At 35.7% G+C, this 15,579-nt stretch overlaps 2 protein-coding genes and 1 pseudogene across 6 annotated transcripts in view; 1 reads left to right on the top strand and 2 right to left on the bottom strand.

Moving 5' to 3' along the window:
• LOC142352235 (nucleoporin p54-like) overlaps positions 1-15,579 on the top strand; it is a 608,913-nt gene that overhangs the window by 146,906 nt on the left and 446,428 nt on the right. The gene's annotated exons all lie outside the window — the stretch shown is intronic.
• LOC142352159 (protein arginine N-methyltransferase 1 pseudogene) lies at positions 5,493-6,728 on the bottom strand (annotated as a pseudogene).
• LOC142352231 (nephrocystin-1-like) overlaps positions 7,462-15,579 on the bottom strand; it is a 181,398-nt gene continuing 173,280 nt past the window's right edge. For all 4 annotated transcript variants that reach the window (XM_075404688.1, XM_075404686.1, XM_075404687.1 and 1 more), the window contains 4 exons: positions 14,020-14,093; positions 13,553-13,597; positions 9,838-9,954; positions 7,462-7,915 (listed from right to left, as the gene is read on the bottom strand). In XM_075404688.1, the coding sequence (XP_075260803.1) occupies positions 7,757-7,915; positions 9,838-9,954; positions 13,553-13,597; positions 14,020-14,093 (395 nt within the window). In that variant the 3' untranslated portion in view covers positions 7,462-7,756. The remainder of the gene's footprint in view (positions 7,916-9,837; positions 9,955-13,552; positions 13,598-14,019; positions 14,094-15,579) is intronic.

A 15,579-nucleotide genomic window follows, 5' to 3' on the forward strand; every position in this document is an offset into this window, starting at 1 on the left:
CTCAACTTATCGGAAATTTATGTTACATCGGATCTATTCTGTTTGCCCCCCCCCCCCCCCAAGCTTAATGAACATAAATTTTTTATGACCCCCAGGCGCACGTGCTATTTTCTTACATAGTAACGTGCTATATAACAACATATAATTTGTAACTGGGGGTCAAAAAACACTGGGGGGGGGGGGGGACAGAATAGATCCGTCACATCAATTTTTTTTGCGTAATTCAACAGCTTTTTCAAACAGTGTTGGGCTACATTAAAACCCTATCGACCGGGAGGGACATTAGGTCTAAAAACAGTCACTTGTGTTCAACTTACAGAATTTCTCGAGAGATGCGGAGAGTCCGTTATAGAGACTGAGCACCTGATTGACCTGCTTCTCCACATCATTCTTGTGCGAATACTGAAACACGACATAACATAAAGAGAGTTTTCACTCAAAGAAGAAAATGTTTGAGCAATTGTTTGTTTAGAAGTTCATGAAACCACTTTCTGGTTGTACTGTTGAGAGTCACTTCAAGCACCGCATGGGGTTTTTGGTTCCAATTAAGAGAAAAATTTTGAATTATTTTTTTTACCTTATTAAGATAAGACTTGGAAACCGTCCGCATTGCGTATCTGAAAGATAATCAAGACTGAGATGAAAAATCGGCGAGCTTTCAATATGACGAAATCTCCAGGTTTGCCATCAATTTTTAAAGAGAATTCATGAACAAATTATTTGAATATCTAAAGAATTTTTTGGCTAAATTATTAAACAAAAAAACTGATCATGAATCAGCAAAAATTGAGACCGTACCTTCAAAGCAAAAACAAATAACCACCTCGTGAAATTAAAATAATTGTGAAGATAGTTTTTGATGCCACTTTTTTGTCAAAGGAAAAAAATGCTGAACTGAATTCCATTTTATAGTTGAAATTAGCCTCAGACGAAAAATGCGCCACTTTTAGCCTAGAAAAATCTCCTAAAAGTTAAAATCCCATTTTAGAAGATGAAAAGTCAGAAAGTGTCCGACAGAAAATCGCATAAAAAGACCACACGACTATTATAATGGCTACAACCTTCGTTTGAGAGTAATTAATCAGAAAATCGAAAAGAGCACAAAACAATTATTAATCTATAGAAATTCAACAACTCACGTGCTTCATTAGTAGATTAAGGTAGAATGAGGTGGCTAGAAAGAAGTAAAAAATAATAAAAACAACCTAGATGTTAAACACTATGCTGTCCAAAAATGGTTTTAAACATACGATTAACGTCGGGTGAATTGCTCACAAACGACCAGCGAGCGGTTGGCTTCGGTAGTAGCCAGCTTGGTCTTAGAGATGCTAGCAGTAGGCGGTGAACGGTGCGTGTGGGGGAGAGTCAAGCAATGGGGTGTAGCGTTGTGAAGGCTAGAAGAGATGGGGATTCAAATCGACAGGGGGAGTACCATGGTTGGTTATGATGGTAGCCAGCTTAAGCACACGGATGCTAGCCTCAGATGGGGGCTCCAAAACAGTTTCTGTTGAATCGCATACTTGGAGACTAGAGAGCTGAAAGGCTCCAAGATAACTTAATGCCCGCTGGGCGTTAACTGTTTATCCGGTGTTCGAGAATGAAAAGTTGAATGGGTCAGACAAACAATCGGTCACACAAAAAATCGCATAAAAAAGACCACGGGACTAATATAATTGCTACAACTTTGTTTGAGAGCAATTAAAATATTGTAGCCAGGCAGAATGAAAATGGCAAAGAGAAATTGTGAGAAAAAACCTTCGACAACTTCGTAGATAAGCAGTGAAAGCACAAAAAAAATTTTAAACATCGTGCATTAACTTGTTTGTTTCCAACTTACAAGAAACAACTTTCATGTGAAGCTTGGATCTCCATTAAAAGTCAGCAAAACTTGTTTAGAGAGTGACCGCAAGAACACTCACGCCAATAAACATTATAACGGCACAAAAAATGAGAAATTATTCGCAATCCAAAGAATTGAACAAAAGCTTTGAAAGAGTCAAGATTTGATCGGACCAAATGCAGTTGGAAAAGCGATCTAATATCAAGATCCAATAACTTTGTTTCTAAAAACTAAGAAAAAATTGTTTTAAGGTTTTCAATCCCCACAATGTTGTAGCCAGATGCACCTACAAGTTATTTCTTTTGATCATTGGAAATGAACCATACAAAAACACGATATTTGATTTAAAACATTCAGAAAATAGTTCAAAAATATAAAAATCACTCTTTTACATGTGATCAAAACTAGCACCTAGACAAATGCTATATAACAGACTTGCAGGCTGAAAGAAAATCGACAGGGCCAAAAATATCACTTCAATTAAAGTCGTAAAAACTGGTGCGATAAAAAAACCAGTAATAGGTTATGGATTTCAAATGGCTTTCACTCAGCTATGGATTTTAAATGGCTTTCACTCAGCTATGGATTTCAAATTACTGACATTCAAAAATAAACGGGCTAGTTTTGATAGTTGCTGGCGTAGGCTTGGGAAAGTTCGTCTCAGATACTAGAGAGCAATACCAAATGAACAGCTAAATCCAAACTAGAATCAAATGATAAACCATTACAATTCAAAACTTGGCAGAGTAAATGTATACAGTAATTGTCAATGATTAATAATTGAAGTCATTAAATTACCTAGCACAACAAAATACAATTTGCGTCAGTCAACAAACTATCAAGAAACATAACCGACTAACGTCGATAACATTGCTCTCGAAGGACTGGTGGGAGCTCGAATCTATTAATCTATTGCAGCCTGTTTCAGTCGAGTGGGGAGAAGGGGTAAATTCACTAAAGGGGCTTCAAATGACGTCATTAGAGGTTACTATATAACAATATAGCCACTAATAAAAATTAAAGTGAAAAAAATAAAAATTACACCAATTTCGGCACACTTTTCATACTTGAGTTCACCTACTGACATTTGTGAATTAGAGAGAAAATTAGACCACGCAAAACCGAAAAGTCTACCGAACAGTCGGAACGACTATGCCAAAATTTTGACCAATACGTTTACAATAATAGCTTCAAACTTCGTCCGAGGGCACTAAATTGTAACTAATTTCCAAGTCACGACATGATGAACAATCAAGCTTCAACAAACAGAGTTTCAACTGAAACCTGAAGCAGAAATAAACTCTTTAGATGAGAAGGATTTTTTTTGGGTCTTGTGTTTCTTTTAGTTTATATGGCAGAGTATCCAGTTTTTCATTGCTGAGCGAGTAAATGAGTTTTGCATTTTGGGAGAAATGAACTTATCCTGTCAGAATAGCATCCTATGTTGTCTTAGAATTATGAAAATTCATGAAAGTTATTCGCGCCCAGCCAATTTTCGGTGTAAATATGGGCCTTAATTTTTCAAAAGCAATATTTTTGTTTGAAAAAACAAACTAATAGAAAGTACTTTTAGATTACCTTGAGTTCTCCAACTGGGTCAAATTGGAATCGAAAATATGTTGCTCTTAGCGCCAAGTTATGCTGCTGTAATGCCGATATGATTTACTTTAATTTTTGGAATACATGAGCAGAGTAGTGAGGCAAAAACGCATGTGAGGCAAGATAGGGTGGGGATTAATCAAAGCTCTCAAAATTTCTCCTTACATCAAGTATCACGTTCAAATCCAGCTCATTTACCTTAACGCCCCAGGTTTTTTATCACACAATAATGAGGAAGCAAAACGTAAAAAGGCAGTCAAAAACGATTCAAGTGGCTTGGGAAAAAGATGAGGCAAACAATGGACCAGACCTGCAGACCTGACAAAAATTTTCAAACTTCAACCGAGAGCATTCAATAGCAATTTAATAAACAGCTACTACTTGGCAAAAACTTTTGTGCACTCTCTAGCAGATGAAATATTTGATGAAGAAAATTTATTTTCAAGATAAATTTGCTATTGAATAAAGACTAAAATAAATAATTTCAAATTACACATTCTATTGGTTTCAATTCACACATATAAATTTAAATCGTGGCATGATTTTTGCGTAAATTTGTCACCGTATGTTTCGGCGTGCGATCTCTTTCTGAAATCATCCTAACATACTCAAATAGATATCTGTTAACTGTAGCTCGTGAGCCAAGCTCAAAACGACAACATTTCTCGTTAAGGAAAGGTAAATTTGTCGCTCCTGCTCCGGGATTTGAAATATTGCTTCGATTTTGATTCGTTCGTTGTATAACCCGCAATTCACCCACAAAAAAGTTATCTGGAATTCTTCGTGAAATTGTAATTTCGGCACAGTGACTGGATCCAAATGCTTCTATTGTATGTTTCTCTTCGGGTACAATAAATGAACTATTCGCTGTGGGGTTTATCAATAAATTCTGGCCAATAACTTTTTCATAATCAATTTCTGATTCCGGATTTGCTTTCTTCGCTTTGTAAAACGAGTCATATTGACCTTTCTTCTTTTCAAGGATGTCCGCAGAATGCACAGGTTTAACCATTGGCAAATCTTTAAAAGATTTTCTAGGTCTTGATCGCGGATGGTTTCTCAGAAACAGTGCCGATCGAGAAGGTTTAAAAACTCTAAGTTGATTAATAGAATGAAGTTGTTTTGTTTTTACACGCGATGCTAACAGTTTTCGCCAATCTGGACGAACTCTAACAACTGAACTACTTTTAACTTCATCGACTTGCTTCGCTGATATGGGGTCTTTTTTGACGTCAAGGTCCAATTCTGGGTTGAGGCTGACTAGAAGCTCCTTTTCAAATTGGACATCAACGTCGCTTGAATCCAGAACAAATTTAGACGCACATTTGGTCTCCGCCGTTTTCAAACTCTTGAGATAAACCATTAAAACCTCGTGAGTAAATTTTAGAACAGTCGTGAATTTTTCTTCTGTTCCTTCAGCCGAAAGCTCTGCAAATATTATTCCATTCCATAGGAGTTTTGGAGCTGCTGAGTTTAACAACAAGTCCAAAACGCATGATGGAATCTCACCAGCGACAAGACACTCCAGGAATTCCAGATCATCGTACGAACATTCAAAACTGTTCACAACTTGTCCCTTTTCATCGACTAGATTGATAGAATAACTGCTGCTGTTTAATTCGACTCTTATGAAAGGTTGAGCCAATTCTTGGCGAAGTTGAGAAAAGAGAAAGGAGTTGTTAAAACTGACGTAATATTGGAGTTTATGCGGTCCCCCGATCACCGCAAAGAGTCTGCTTTGCAGTTCGTTTGACAAATTAGAAATTGCAGAATTCATATTTGAGAAAAAATAAAGATCAAGGATATTGTACCTCTCATTTTAACCTGAAAAACAGAAAATGAAAAATGTATGAACGTTTGAACGTTTATATGAATTTTGTATGAACGTTTTTCAATGTCAAGAAGAATAAATGTCTGTTGCTGGTTCTTAACTGATATATTCTTCTGATATTGATGTTTTTATTCGAAATTGATGTCAACTGAAGATCTTTATGTAATTTATTGCACAACATTAGCAACTTACTACGTTGGCGCCTAAGTGAAAACAGACGAAGCAAAGAAAGTCGACATAAATTAAACTTCTAACCATATTGCTTGCATCATCATAGAAATCAGGAGAGATGAATCAATTTATCAACACAACATGAAAACAACTTGACTCCAGTCTAGCGCATTTTGAATGTGAGAGACTCTTTCAGAGTGGATATTTCTCCAGTAAAGTCTAGATCCAGCTGGAAGTCAACTTCTTTGGGGTTCTCTGGATTCTGTTTGATCCCAAACACTCCGCAGACCTCTTCGCCTTTCTTAGCGGTCAAGAAATCGGTTAAGTAGAACACAGTTTGCTTCCAGTGAGTATAGTTTGCCTCCGGACTAGTGGTGAAGCCAGTCCTTTTATGACATTTAGTGAACTCAACGTTGAAGAATGCTACAAAGGCATGTACGTTATCGTTTTGCTTCATCATAAGATTGAATGGAACTGTGAAGTCCATGTGGTCTTTCATGACAGCAGTATAGAGGTCAACCTCTCTCAACAGACACGGACTGGTAACAACCTGTTGCGGTTCCACAACGTCAACAAGAGGTTCCTGCAATGCAGTATCTCGGATGCTAGTCATGTTAAAGCCATACACCGAGGACCACCAATGTATTTTCTGGTCTTTGTACGATTTGTCCTCTATTGCGGTAAGATAAAGCGACGCCCGGTCTGGGAACATAAGACCACCTGGCTTCAAATATTTGTCTCTGGCATATAAGACGGCTTTCAGAGTTGAATCGTAAAATAGACAAAATCCCATCCACTCGGAGAGAATTATATCCACCTTGTCAACAGGCAATGAAACGTCCTCAATTTTCCCTTTGATGAGGGTAATTTTATCTTGCAGATTGTTGTCTTTGACAATATGCGATGCATGATCTAAGATATTGGACATATCAACACCGTATACATGCTTAGCGCCAGCTTTTGCTGCAAACAGTGACAGCAACCCCAGACCACAGCCAACGTCTAAAACCACCTTGTCTTTGAACAAATGGGTGTTGTACAAAATCGCGTTTTTATACGTCAGAGCTCGAACTTCATCTTTGAGTAGTTCCTCGTGTACTCCGAAATGTGCGTAGGAATCTTCGAAGTAGTCTTCGCTGGTCATGTCCGAAAGAGATACTGCCTGGAGCTTAGCAGCCGGAGGTCCACACTCTGTTGCGCCATTGACCTTGACCGGTTCGGGCATCGCTTTGTAAGATTTAGCAATATTTGAAACACTTAGCAGACCTCAAACTCCAACACACAAACAAATCTGAAACCAAAACGTGGTGAAAAATTGAGCTCAAAAATCTTTTCAAAAATTAAAACTTTGTCCACGTTGTTTGTACATAAATCTTATTACAGCAACAAAACTAATTCTCTAAAAAGTATTCTTTCTAAAATTATGAAGTAATGCAAGTCAAGTCCTATTTGATGGTCAGGAGCAAGAAAACATGCTAAAAGTGGCGCCTTTTAGTCATGGTTAAAATTTGCCCTGCCACGGTTTAATTTTATAGAGATCTTAACTCGATTTCCTTAATTAGCAAAAAAAAGATCTTCGCTGTTCTTACTCTTTCAGTTTTCTTTTTTCCCAATTTCCCAGAGGAATATGTTATAGTTGCCCAATTGTTATCGCACTCGGCGCTTATTGGGCAAGACAAAAATAACAATTTTAACAGGCCGTGCCCTCGCATTGGGTGACAAAATCTGTGCCAATTAAAAAAAAACAAAAAGAAAATAGATCTTTTATGTTAATAGACCACAGAAACATTAAATCTTTCGAAATTTTTATTGCCGTATTGGCACAAAGCTTCTACGGGTGAATAATGTTCAAAGTTCAGTACAACGCGTTCTCATTATTTTCTTTGACAAGAGGATCACATACACCGATTATAAAATACCAAATTATCAACAAAAATTTGCCGCGTTCTTTTTTGAGAGCGATTCTAAAGAGAAGTATCCACGCAAAGAATGGCATCGTTTCTCATTACGTCTACACCAATCAATTTTTCTGACAATCAATTAAGCTCAGTTATGGAACAAAATGTACAACAAAAATTACATATTTACAATTTATACAATGACGTCTATAAACAGTTATCTAATTAAGATTTCCAAGTTTCAGAATCGATAGATAAATTTCAAGAGAAATCTGCAAGTAGTACAGATACCAGTTTGACAAACTTTGCTTGTTTTCTGAGGTGGTTAGGGTTCCGAGAACCATGCATGGGCATACACAACTTCTAATTATTTTACGCATCCCGGTTCTGTTGAGAATTAATTTTCGTAAGAAAGGTCTATGAGGCATGAGCCTCGAGTGCAGCGAATGTGTTGATGACGTCACATGCTGTCTCTTGTATGAGGAACGGCTTGTACTGTATGTTGGAAGAAGTCAATAGAGACAAGGCCGACTTCTTAGTTTCTGTTATCAACTCCTTGATCAACCTCCACCTCTCCTGAAACAATTTATACAACTTTAAATTTTGGATCAACGCTTTCGTTTATGAGGATTACCCTCCTTAGGAAACAGTGCAGGTTTCTACGGGGATTAGATTGATGCTTGTACCCCTGTCGACGGTTACTTATTGTACATTACTTACAATAATTTAGCCTCAATTAAAAACATACCTGGCAATTTGCCAAAAATAGCCGCAATAGCTTCGTAGATCTACAGTCTGTAAAAGATCGCATAAGAAGCAGACCAAAAACAAAACTTCCTCTTATTAAAAGCTGAGACGACATATTTTGGTTAAGAATCTTTTTAACTTATTTTCTGCTTCTATTAGCTGCTCTCAAATAAACATCAATCACAGCGACACGCCTCACTTGACTTTATCTTTTTGAATTAAAATGAAGAAAAGTCAATTTCATAGAGAGGAAGTCGGTTTTGAGATTGAAGTAAGTCATGTGTCACCAAAAACTTAATCAAACGAATGAACAAAACAACCTCCACTAAGAGCGACAATTGACGTCACGCACGCAATTCAGTTGAAATTGCATGAACGAATGAATAAAAAACAGATGAAATGATTGTTACGTCAGATGGTCGCATCAGAAATCTTCACGACAAAAATTACTGAGAAGAAAATTGAATAATAGCAAATTACGTTTAAAAAACTCGAAAATTCAAGGACAAGGAAAAAATCCTGCCGTCCAATAGTCAAGCAGAAAATTTGCATAAAAGAGACGTGGATACAACTGTTGCTATAAATCTTTTAAATAACCAACTTCGAGCAAATTGCTCTCATACGGCTGTCGAGTGTGCGGTGTTACGTGTGTACTGGGTGGGGGTGGGTTCAAATTGTTAAGAACTACCTTTCACAACATGAATTTACGTCTCCAAAACAGTATCGGTGAATCGGATACGTTGATTGTAGTAAGGCTCTAAGAAAACTTGATGCTATTCGGGGGTTACTAGTTTAGGAGGGTTATCTTTGAGGACGAAAGAGCCAGAAAAATTGGTCAAGCAAAAAATGGCATTAAAAAACCCCACGGGACTGATATAACTGCTACAAAATTCTTTTGACAGCAATTAATAATGTTTATGGGGTTCATCAAGCTCCAAGAAAACAATTTTTAGAATGATACAATTAAAAAAATTTTGACGTTTTGAAAACAAATATTACCAATTTAAACTACTTTAGCGGCTATAATAGTATCAAAAACATTTTTAATCAAGATTATTTCAGATCGAGAAGTTCTGATTCAAAACATTCAGAAAAAAGACTCTTATAAAATTGTGAATTTGACGTTCCATGCAATTAAACCTATCTCTCTATAAAATGCCTCATTTCTGTCGAAAAATATGCTCGTAGCCATTGAGGAAACAAGTTGTGGTCATTCAATATCAAAAAATGATTTGCTATAGTTAGTTCAATTAAGTTCTCGAATTTTGACCGATTCATGATAATTAACATTTTAAAAGGAACTTTGAACACTTATAAGCGCATATTGAAGCCGAAATATTTTCACCTGTTCCGGTGTCAATTTAGAAATTGTCTCAGCAAACAAAGTTAATAGTTTTTAAATGCACGGCTTCGATTTGTAACTTTCTAGCTTTAAAAACTGTACTTTCAAAATATCATTACATATAGGAAAAATTTTCATCTCAAAGATGGATCTTGATAATTGTATAAAAAGTGACTCAGCATAAATCAAGAAAGGAGGGAACATTTTGCTTCATATCTACAATAAAGAAGCTTCAACATTGCCGAAAAAGATTTTAATTTAGTCTATTTGTATTGCTTTTTCATCGAGAATTGTTAATTCTTGTTTTTTTTTCAAATGCAAAAGCATAGGTTCGCGAGAAAGTCCACACAATTTGCAGATATACAAATGACAACGCTTGTTTCTTCCACATAATGTCATTTCTACTAACACTTAAGGCCTCTTGATCATTCAGAGCGAATTTTGGCAAGGCGTAGGAGTACATGATAGGGTAAACTGTTTGGAGGAAGAGGGTTTTGAAGCTATTGCGAAGTATCACTGGGTCTTTCTAAACAAAAATGAACTGTTACATAGATTCAATCTCAAGTACAGCATTAAATATTTAATTAGTAACTGCTGCCTTTCCCGGAACAAGATGAACATCAATTATGAACGTTTTTTTTTCACTTTTGCGATAGTAAATTAACATAGCTGGCAGATTGCCAGAAAATAGCCGCAATAGATTCGTAGATCGGCAGTGAAAAAAAAAACAGTAAAAAAGCCAGACCAAAAAATTCATCTTTTCATTGAAGGCTGATCTGTTATATTTTGATTAAAAATCTGTATAAGATATTGCTGCCTCTATTAGCTGATCTCAAATAACCTTCAATTAGAGTGACACACACCCATTTGACCTTATCTCTTTGAATTAAAGTAAATAAAAGTCAATTTCAAATTGAGGAAGTCATTTTTGAGAGTGAGGTAAGTCAAGTATGACCAAAAATTTAATCACGCGCATGAAAAAAACTCGCTCCTTTAAGAGCGAAAAATGACGTCACACATGCAATTCAGTTGAAATTGCATGAACGAATGAACAAAAAGTGGCTGTGACGTCATATTGTCGTAACAAAAATCATGACGACGAAATAAAAAAACCTAGCCGGAAGAATTCCGGAAGCGACTCGAAGCGTCAAAACTTCACTAACCGTAATTGCAGCGGAAGCCACTACCCTTTGTATTAAACCATTAACTCACTGCCTCTCCAGGTCTGCTCTAAAAATTGGTGAAACTTGAACCATTGTCACCAAGAGAAACAAAATGCAGCAAAATTTTATATTACTGAAAACGTTTGGTAACGTTAAAGAATCCGAAATAATTAAGGTCGTCATAAAACTGATAGTCTGAAAAAGCTGACAAGGTTATCAATTGCCCTCAAATAATTCATGATTCTAATCTGAAGAAGATCGCGAAAGCAAACGGCAGATAATAATCTTAGAAACTAAGTTAAGTCCTTAAATCATTTATATAATTCAAATTTAAAAACAGAAAACACCTATAATTACACTTGTAATCACTACAATTAAGACAAAATACAACACACACTTGCTCCTTGTTGTACATATGCTGGACAATATTTCAAACTAATTCAAAAATAAAATTGATCATCGAAAAGACATAAGCAGCAGAAGAATATTCAAAGGCAAAAAATCGTTTAAATTAATACCAAGGCCGGAAGAAAGTTGAAATAAATAGTCATAAGTGGAAATTTTGGAAAAGGCTTGCTATCAAACACTCAGTACTACCTTATGAAAAAAAAATTGCAAACCAAAGAAATGATGAAAATCTAAGAAAAAGCTGAAATCACTCAATTTTAACAATTGAAAAAATCAATATACCGAAAACAAATGCAGGTGCCAGGACAACGCTAGAATGATACTAACTAGAATATGAAGAATACGGGCACAATGTAAGGAACACCGTAACAAAAACACACTCTTGATTTTTGAAAGTTAAAAATCAATTTAAAAAAATCAAGAAAAACAAATACATTTCATTGTTCGGCATTCAAGACATAGAAAAGATAACTAGACATCCGATACAAAGATCTATCCTCCTGAGGAGAACAAAAACATGGGAAAAAGCAGAATTCAGAAATACGAAACATTGAAATATTTTGCCCAAAAATGGCCAAAAAACTTTTAAAACTCCATTTATGAAAAATATTTAACTGGTTTTCAAAAACTTAACGCCAGAAAATGATTAAATTTTTACTGAAATGAAATTAGTCCCTCACGTTGAACAAAATACTATTTCTAACAATTACAACCAAAATACAAACAAAAAAACTGACAAAAATCGGAAAAAACTACCAAAATCGGATTAGCATATGTACAGTTTTATAAAACAAAATTACATCGAGGTAGAAAGGGGCGCTGAGTATATGAATTATCCAATAGAAGTTGCCATATTAACTGATTTCTGACAAAAAAGACTGTTGAGCCCAAAAAATGAAAAAATTAATAGAAAAAAGCCAAAAATTAACCAAAAAAATAAAGAAATCTGGGCCAATTGTCATTTGAAACGCATTTTCACACTCTGCAAAACACTGTGGTATCATTTTCCGAGTTTGACATTTCATTATAGTATCGAATAAAAATTATTTCCACAAGAAACCAAATTAAAAGCAAAAAAATTTGGCCACTTAGACGAAAAAACGGCTAAAAATGGTCATCTATATGTGTAATTCAGTCAAAAACTACTTTTCAAAGTCAAAAAGTCATTCACTAAACGCAGCGCATGATCAAAAACTTCTCTCGTTTAGCAAAAATCTGTTCACCAAGGCAGCTTTTCTCATTTTTGCTTTTAGGTCAAAATGCCGCGTGAACAAATCTACTTCCTGTAAAAAAACATAGCCGGAAGAGTTCCGGAAACGACTCGAAGTGAAAATCCATTTAAACGCCATACAATTACTCATCAAACAAAACGTGCCTTCACTTTTTTATGATTTTCTTGAAACAAAGTCATGAAACAAAAAAGTAAAAACAATAAAATCAAATCTGTTTAAAATATGATAAATCTGATCAAATTTTGTTATAAATTGAGATCCCGAAAAAACTATCTCTGCCAAAATAAATTCATCAAAACAACTAGTACTTACAAAACCACTTAAGTGAATTTTGAAAAAAACTTTAGGCTAAAATTATGAAAAAAAGCTCTTAAAAACAAATTTCACTGAAAAACTGGAAAAAGTTACTAAAATTTTTAATATTTCAAAAACACATAAATGCAAAGAACAATTCCCTTCAGCCAATAGGGTATCCAGATGCTCGCAGTAAGCAAGTCATAATAGGCAAAGAAAATTAGCTAAAAACAAAAAAAAACTGCAAAAAATTAAGAAAAATAGTTCCAATTTTCGCTATTTTTTTGTCATATTTCTCAACAAAAAATGATTCTTACCCACAAAACTGTAAACAATTGTTATCATAAAATTGCTCAATTAGAAGTGGTTTCTTCAATGCCCATTTGAGCCAGTAAAACAAAATAATCGTCAAAAAAACGCAAAAATTAGCCCGAAAATCAGCAAAATACATTAAAAACCTCCGAATTATCATAAAATTCATATTAATTTCCAGAAACCTTCAAACCACCATCGAAACCAGCCTAAAATTAAAACAAAAGCATAACCAAACCTCTTAACCAAAGTAAATGAAAAAAATTGCTTTAAAATGCCACACGTGAACAAAAAATTTTCGCTCACTTAGAGAAAATTTTTTCACACATCAATTTCTCGCTCTCTCAAAAACAGCGGTATGAACAAAAACCACTCTCTTTCCGCTCCGCGTTTCATTTCCACGCATTTCCAATATTTTCACGCGTTTCATTTCCCGCTTCAAAAATCACTCCAATAAAATTGATTAAAAAAAGGACTTCTCCAATACTGCTCTTCGAGTCGTAAAAAGATCGAGAGAAAACCAATACTCCTCTTCGAGTCGTAAAAAAACCAAGAGAAGGCCAATAATAGCCCCAGCTATCGCTGTGCGGCTATTAATAACTGTAACGACTAGTACTGACTCTTATTAGATCGCTCAAACTATCATCAGAACAAAATACGAGGTTTTTTTCACACAATCTGGTTAAAAAACCCAAGAACTGAAAGAGTATCTCACCTTATCATTGCGCTTCATCGTTTTGAACAGTTCTGTCCATTCACTCTAAAACACATACAAATATCAATCATCTTTTAAATTAGATATCAAATCTTATTTTCCGAATTAAATTTTGCTAATTTTTTAGCGCATAGAAAGAAAACAGGACTAAAATAATTGCTAGAAACTTAATTGGAGAATAATTAAACATAGACTGCATATAGCCAAGTACCAATTATGATAGGCTTTCTTAAGCTGGGTTATTTAAAAAATTGCTGACAAAGCAGCAATAATGTCTTTTATGAAATTTCGAGCTCTCTCCAGGTGGAAAAACTAATGACAAAAATAACTTGGTAATACTACTCTGCTCTAATTTGTAAGAACTTAACAGTCTAGCAACAATAGATTAGATCAACAACTTTTTTGGCGAAGATCAATTTCTTTATCAGAAATAGCATTCCGAGCGCAAAAGACATCTATCTACTCACCCTCAGTAGGTCAATGAGGTCCGGTGTGTCCATTGCGATGGGAAAACTTGCCACAAATGGTGAGGATATTGGCTCTAAAATGAAGACATCAAATTTCTAATCTCATAGTCTAAGGTTAAGAAATTGCCGATCGAAGAAAGAAGGAACGAAATAACTTTATACAAAATAAATTTCTAATTCAAAAAAGCATGTGGTTAAAAAATCAGCGACATAATAAATTCTTTCTTGCTAGAGGATTTCGCAAAAATTAAAAAACAATAAAACGGGTCACATGGATACTTGAGGAATGCGACCAGCTATTCAAGACCACTCGGGGAAAAGTTTGTGGGGTAGGCCAAAAAAAATAACAGCAAAAATGAAAACATAACCGACTAACGTCGGGCGAATTGCTCTCAAATGACCAGCGAGCGTTTGGCTTCGTCAGTAGCTGGGCACGGTTGTCAGGCTAGCTTTAGCTTAATTGAAGGGGCGTAAGTGAGAGCAGCCGGGGGGGGGGGTGCACCGGGGGCTGATGGGGTGGCAACAGTGGGGGGGGGGAACAACCGTGGGAGGGAGGGAGGGGCGGGGGGGGGGGGAAACACCCGTGGGAGGGAGGGGGGAGTCAATCTCAAAGAACCGTCCTTCGCATCATAAGTATAAGTTGAAGACTAGTGAGCTGAAAGGCTCTAAGAGCACTTAATGATCGCTAAGCGCTACCTGTTTATCCCATTTTGAGGACGAAAGTCACATGGGCAAGACGAAAGATTGGTCAAGCGAAAAAAGACCGACAGGACTAATATAATTGCTACAAACTTCGTTCGAGAGCAATTAACTCACTCAAGGGAATTCAGCATTTCTAAAAAAACCGATTTTAACCTATTTAAAAACCGCGAGCAAAAAATCGCATAAAAAGACCACAGGATTAACATAATTACTACAAACTTCATTTGAGAGCAATTAAAAATTCACTCAAGGGAATTCACCATTTCTAAAAAAACCGACTTTAATAAACCTATTTAAAAAACAATCGAAATTCAAAACATCCATTTTTGATGCCAGCAAAAGTTTACATGAAAAGTTAGTCCATCATAAACCGGAAAACCAAAATAAAAATTCAAGAAAAAGATAACTCTAAGAGGCTCAAAGAACTGAAACGTCTCGTAGATTAATATTCAAAAGAACAAAAAACTAAGAACGCTACTGCCAATGAAAATCGATTGAATACATGTAAAGATTGAAAAAATGTCATGCAAAAAATGATGTGTCAACTTTGCAGCATGTAGCAACTGCTTGAAATGGCTCATTTAAATAAAAACATAGCCAGCAGATTGCTGGAAAAAAAGCCGCCGTTGACGCACTTGATGCACACCGGGATTGAATCAGAAAAAAATCAGACAAATTGACCGACTTTTTTTCTGTTTTTTTTTCGGTGCAGTTTCATCGTGCAGTTTCAGTTAGATTCTAAAACTATACGTAATTCGGCTCCTAAACTGAACGTCAATAAGCTTAATACCAAACACTCAGCTATCAAACACTCTAATGAACTTTGATAACCTAATGCACTATGACTTAATGACCGGG

This window comes from Convolutriloba macropyga, chromosome 13, assembly GCF_964194025.1.
Source record: "Convolutriloba macropyga chromosome 13, txConMacr16.3, whole genome shotgun sequence".
Classification (NCBI taxonomy): Eukaryota; Metazoa; Xenacoelomorpha; order Acoela; family Convolutidae; genus Convolutriloba; species Convolutriloba macropyga.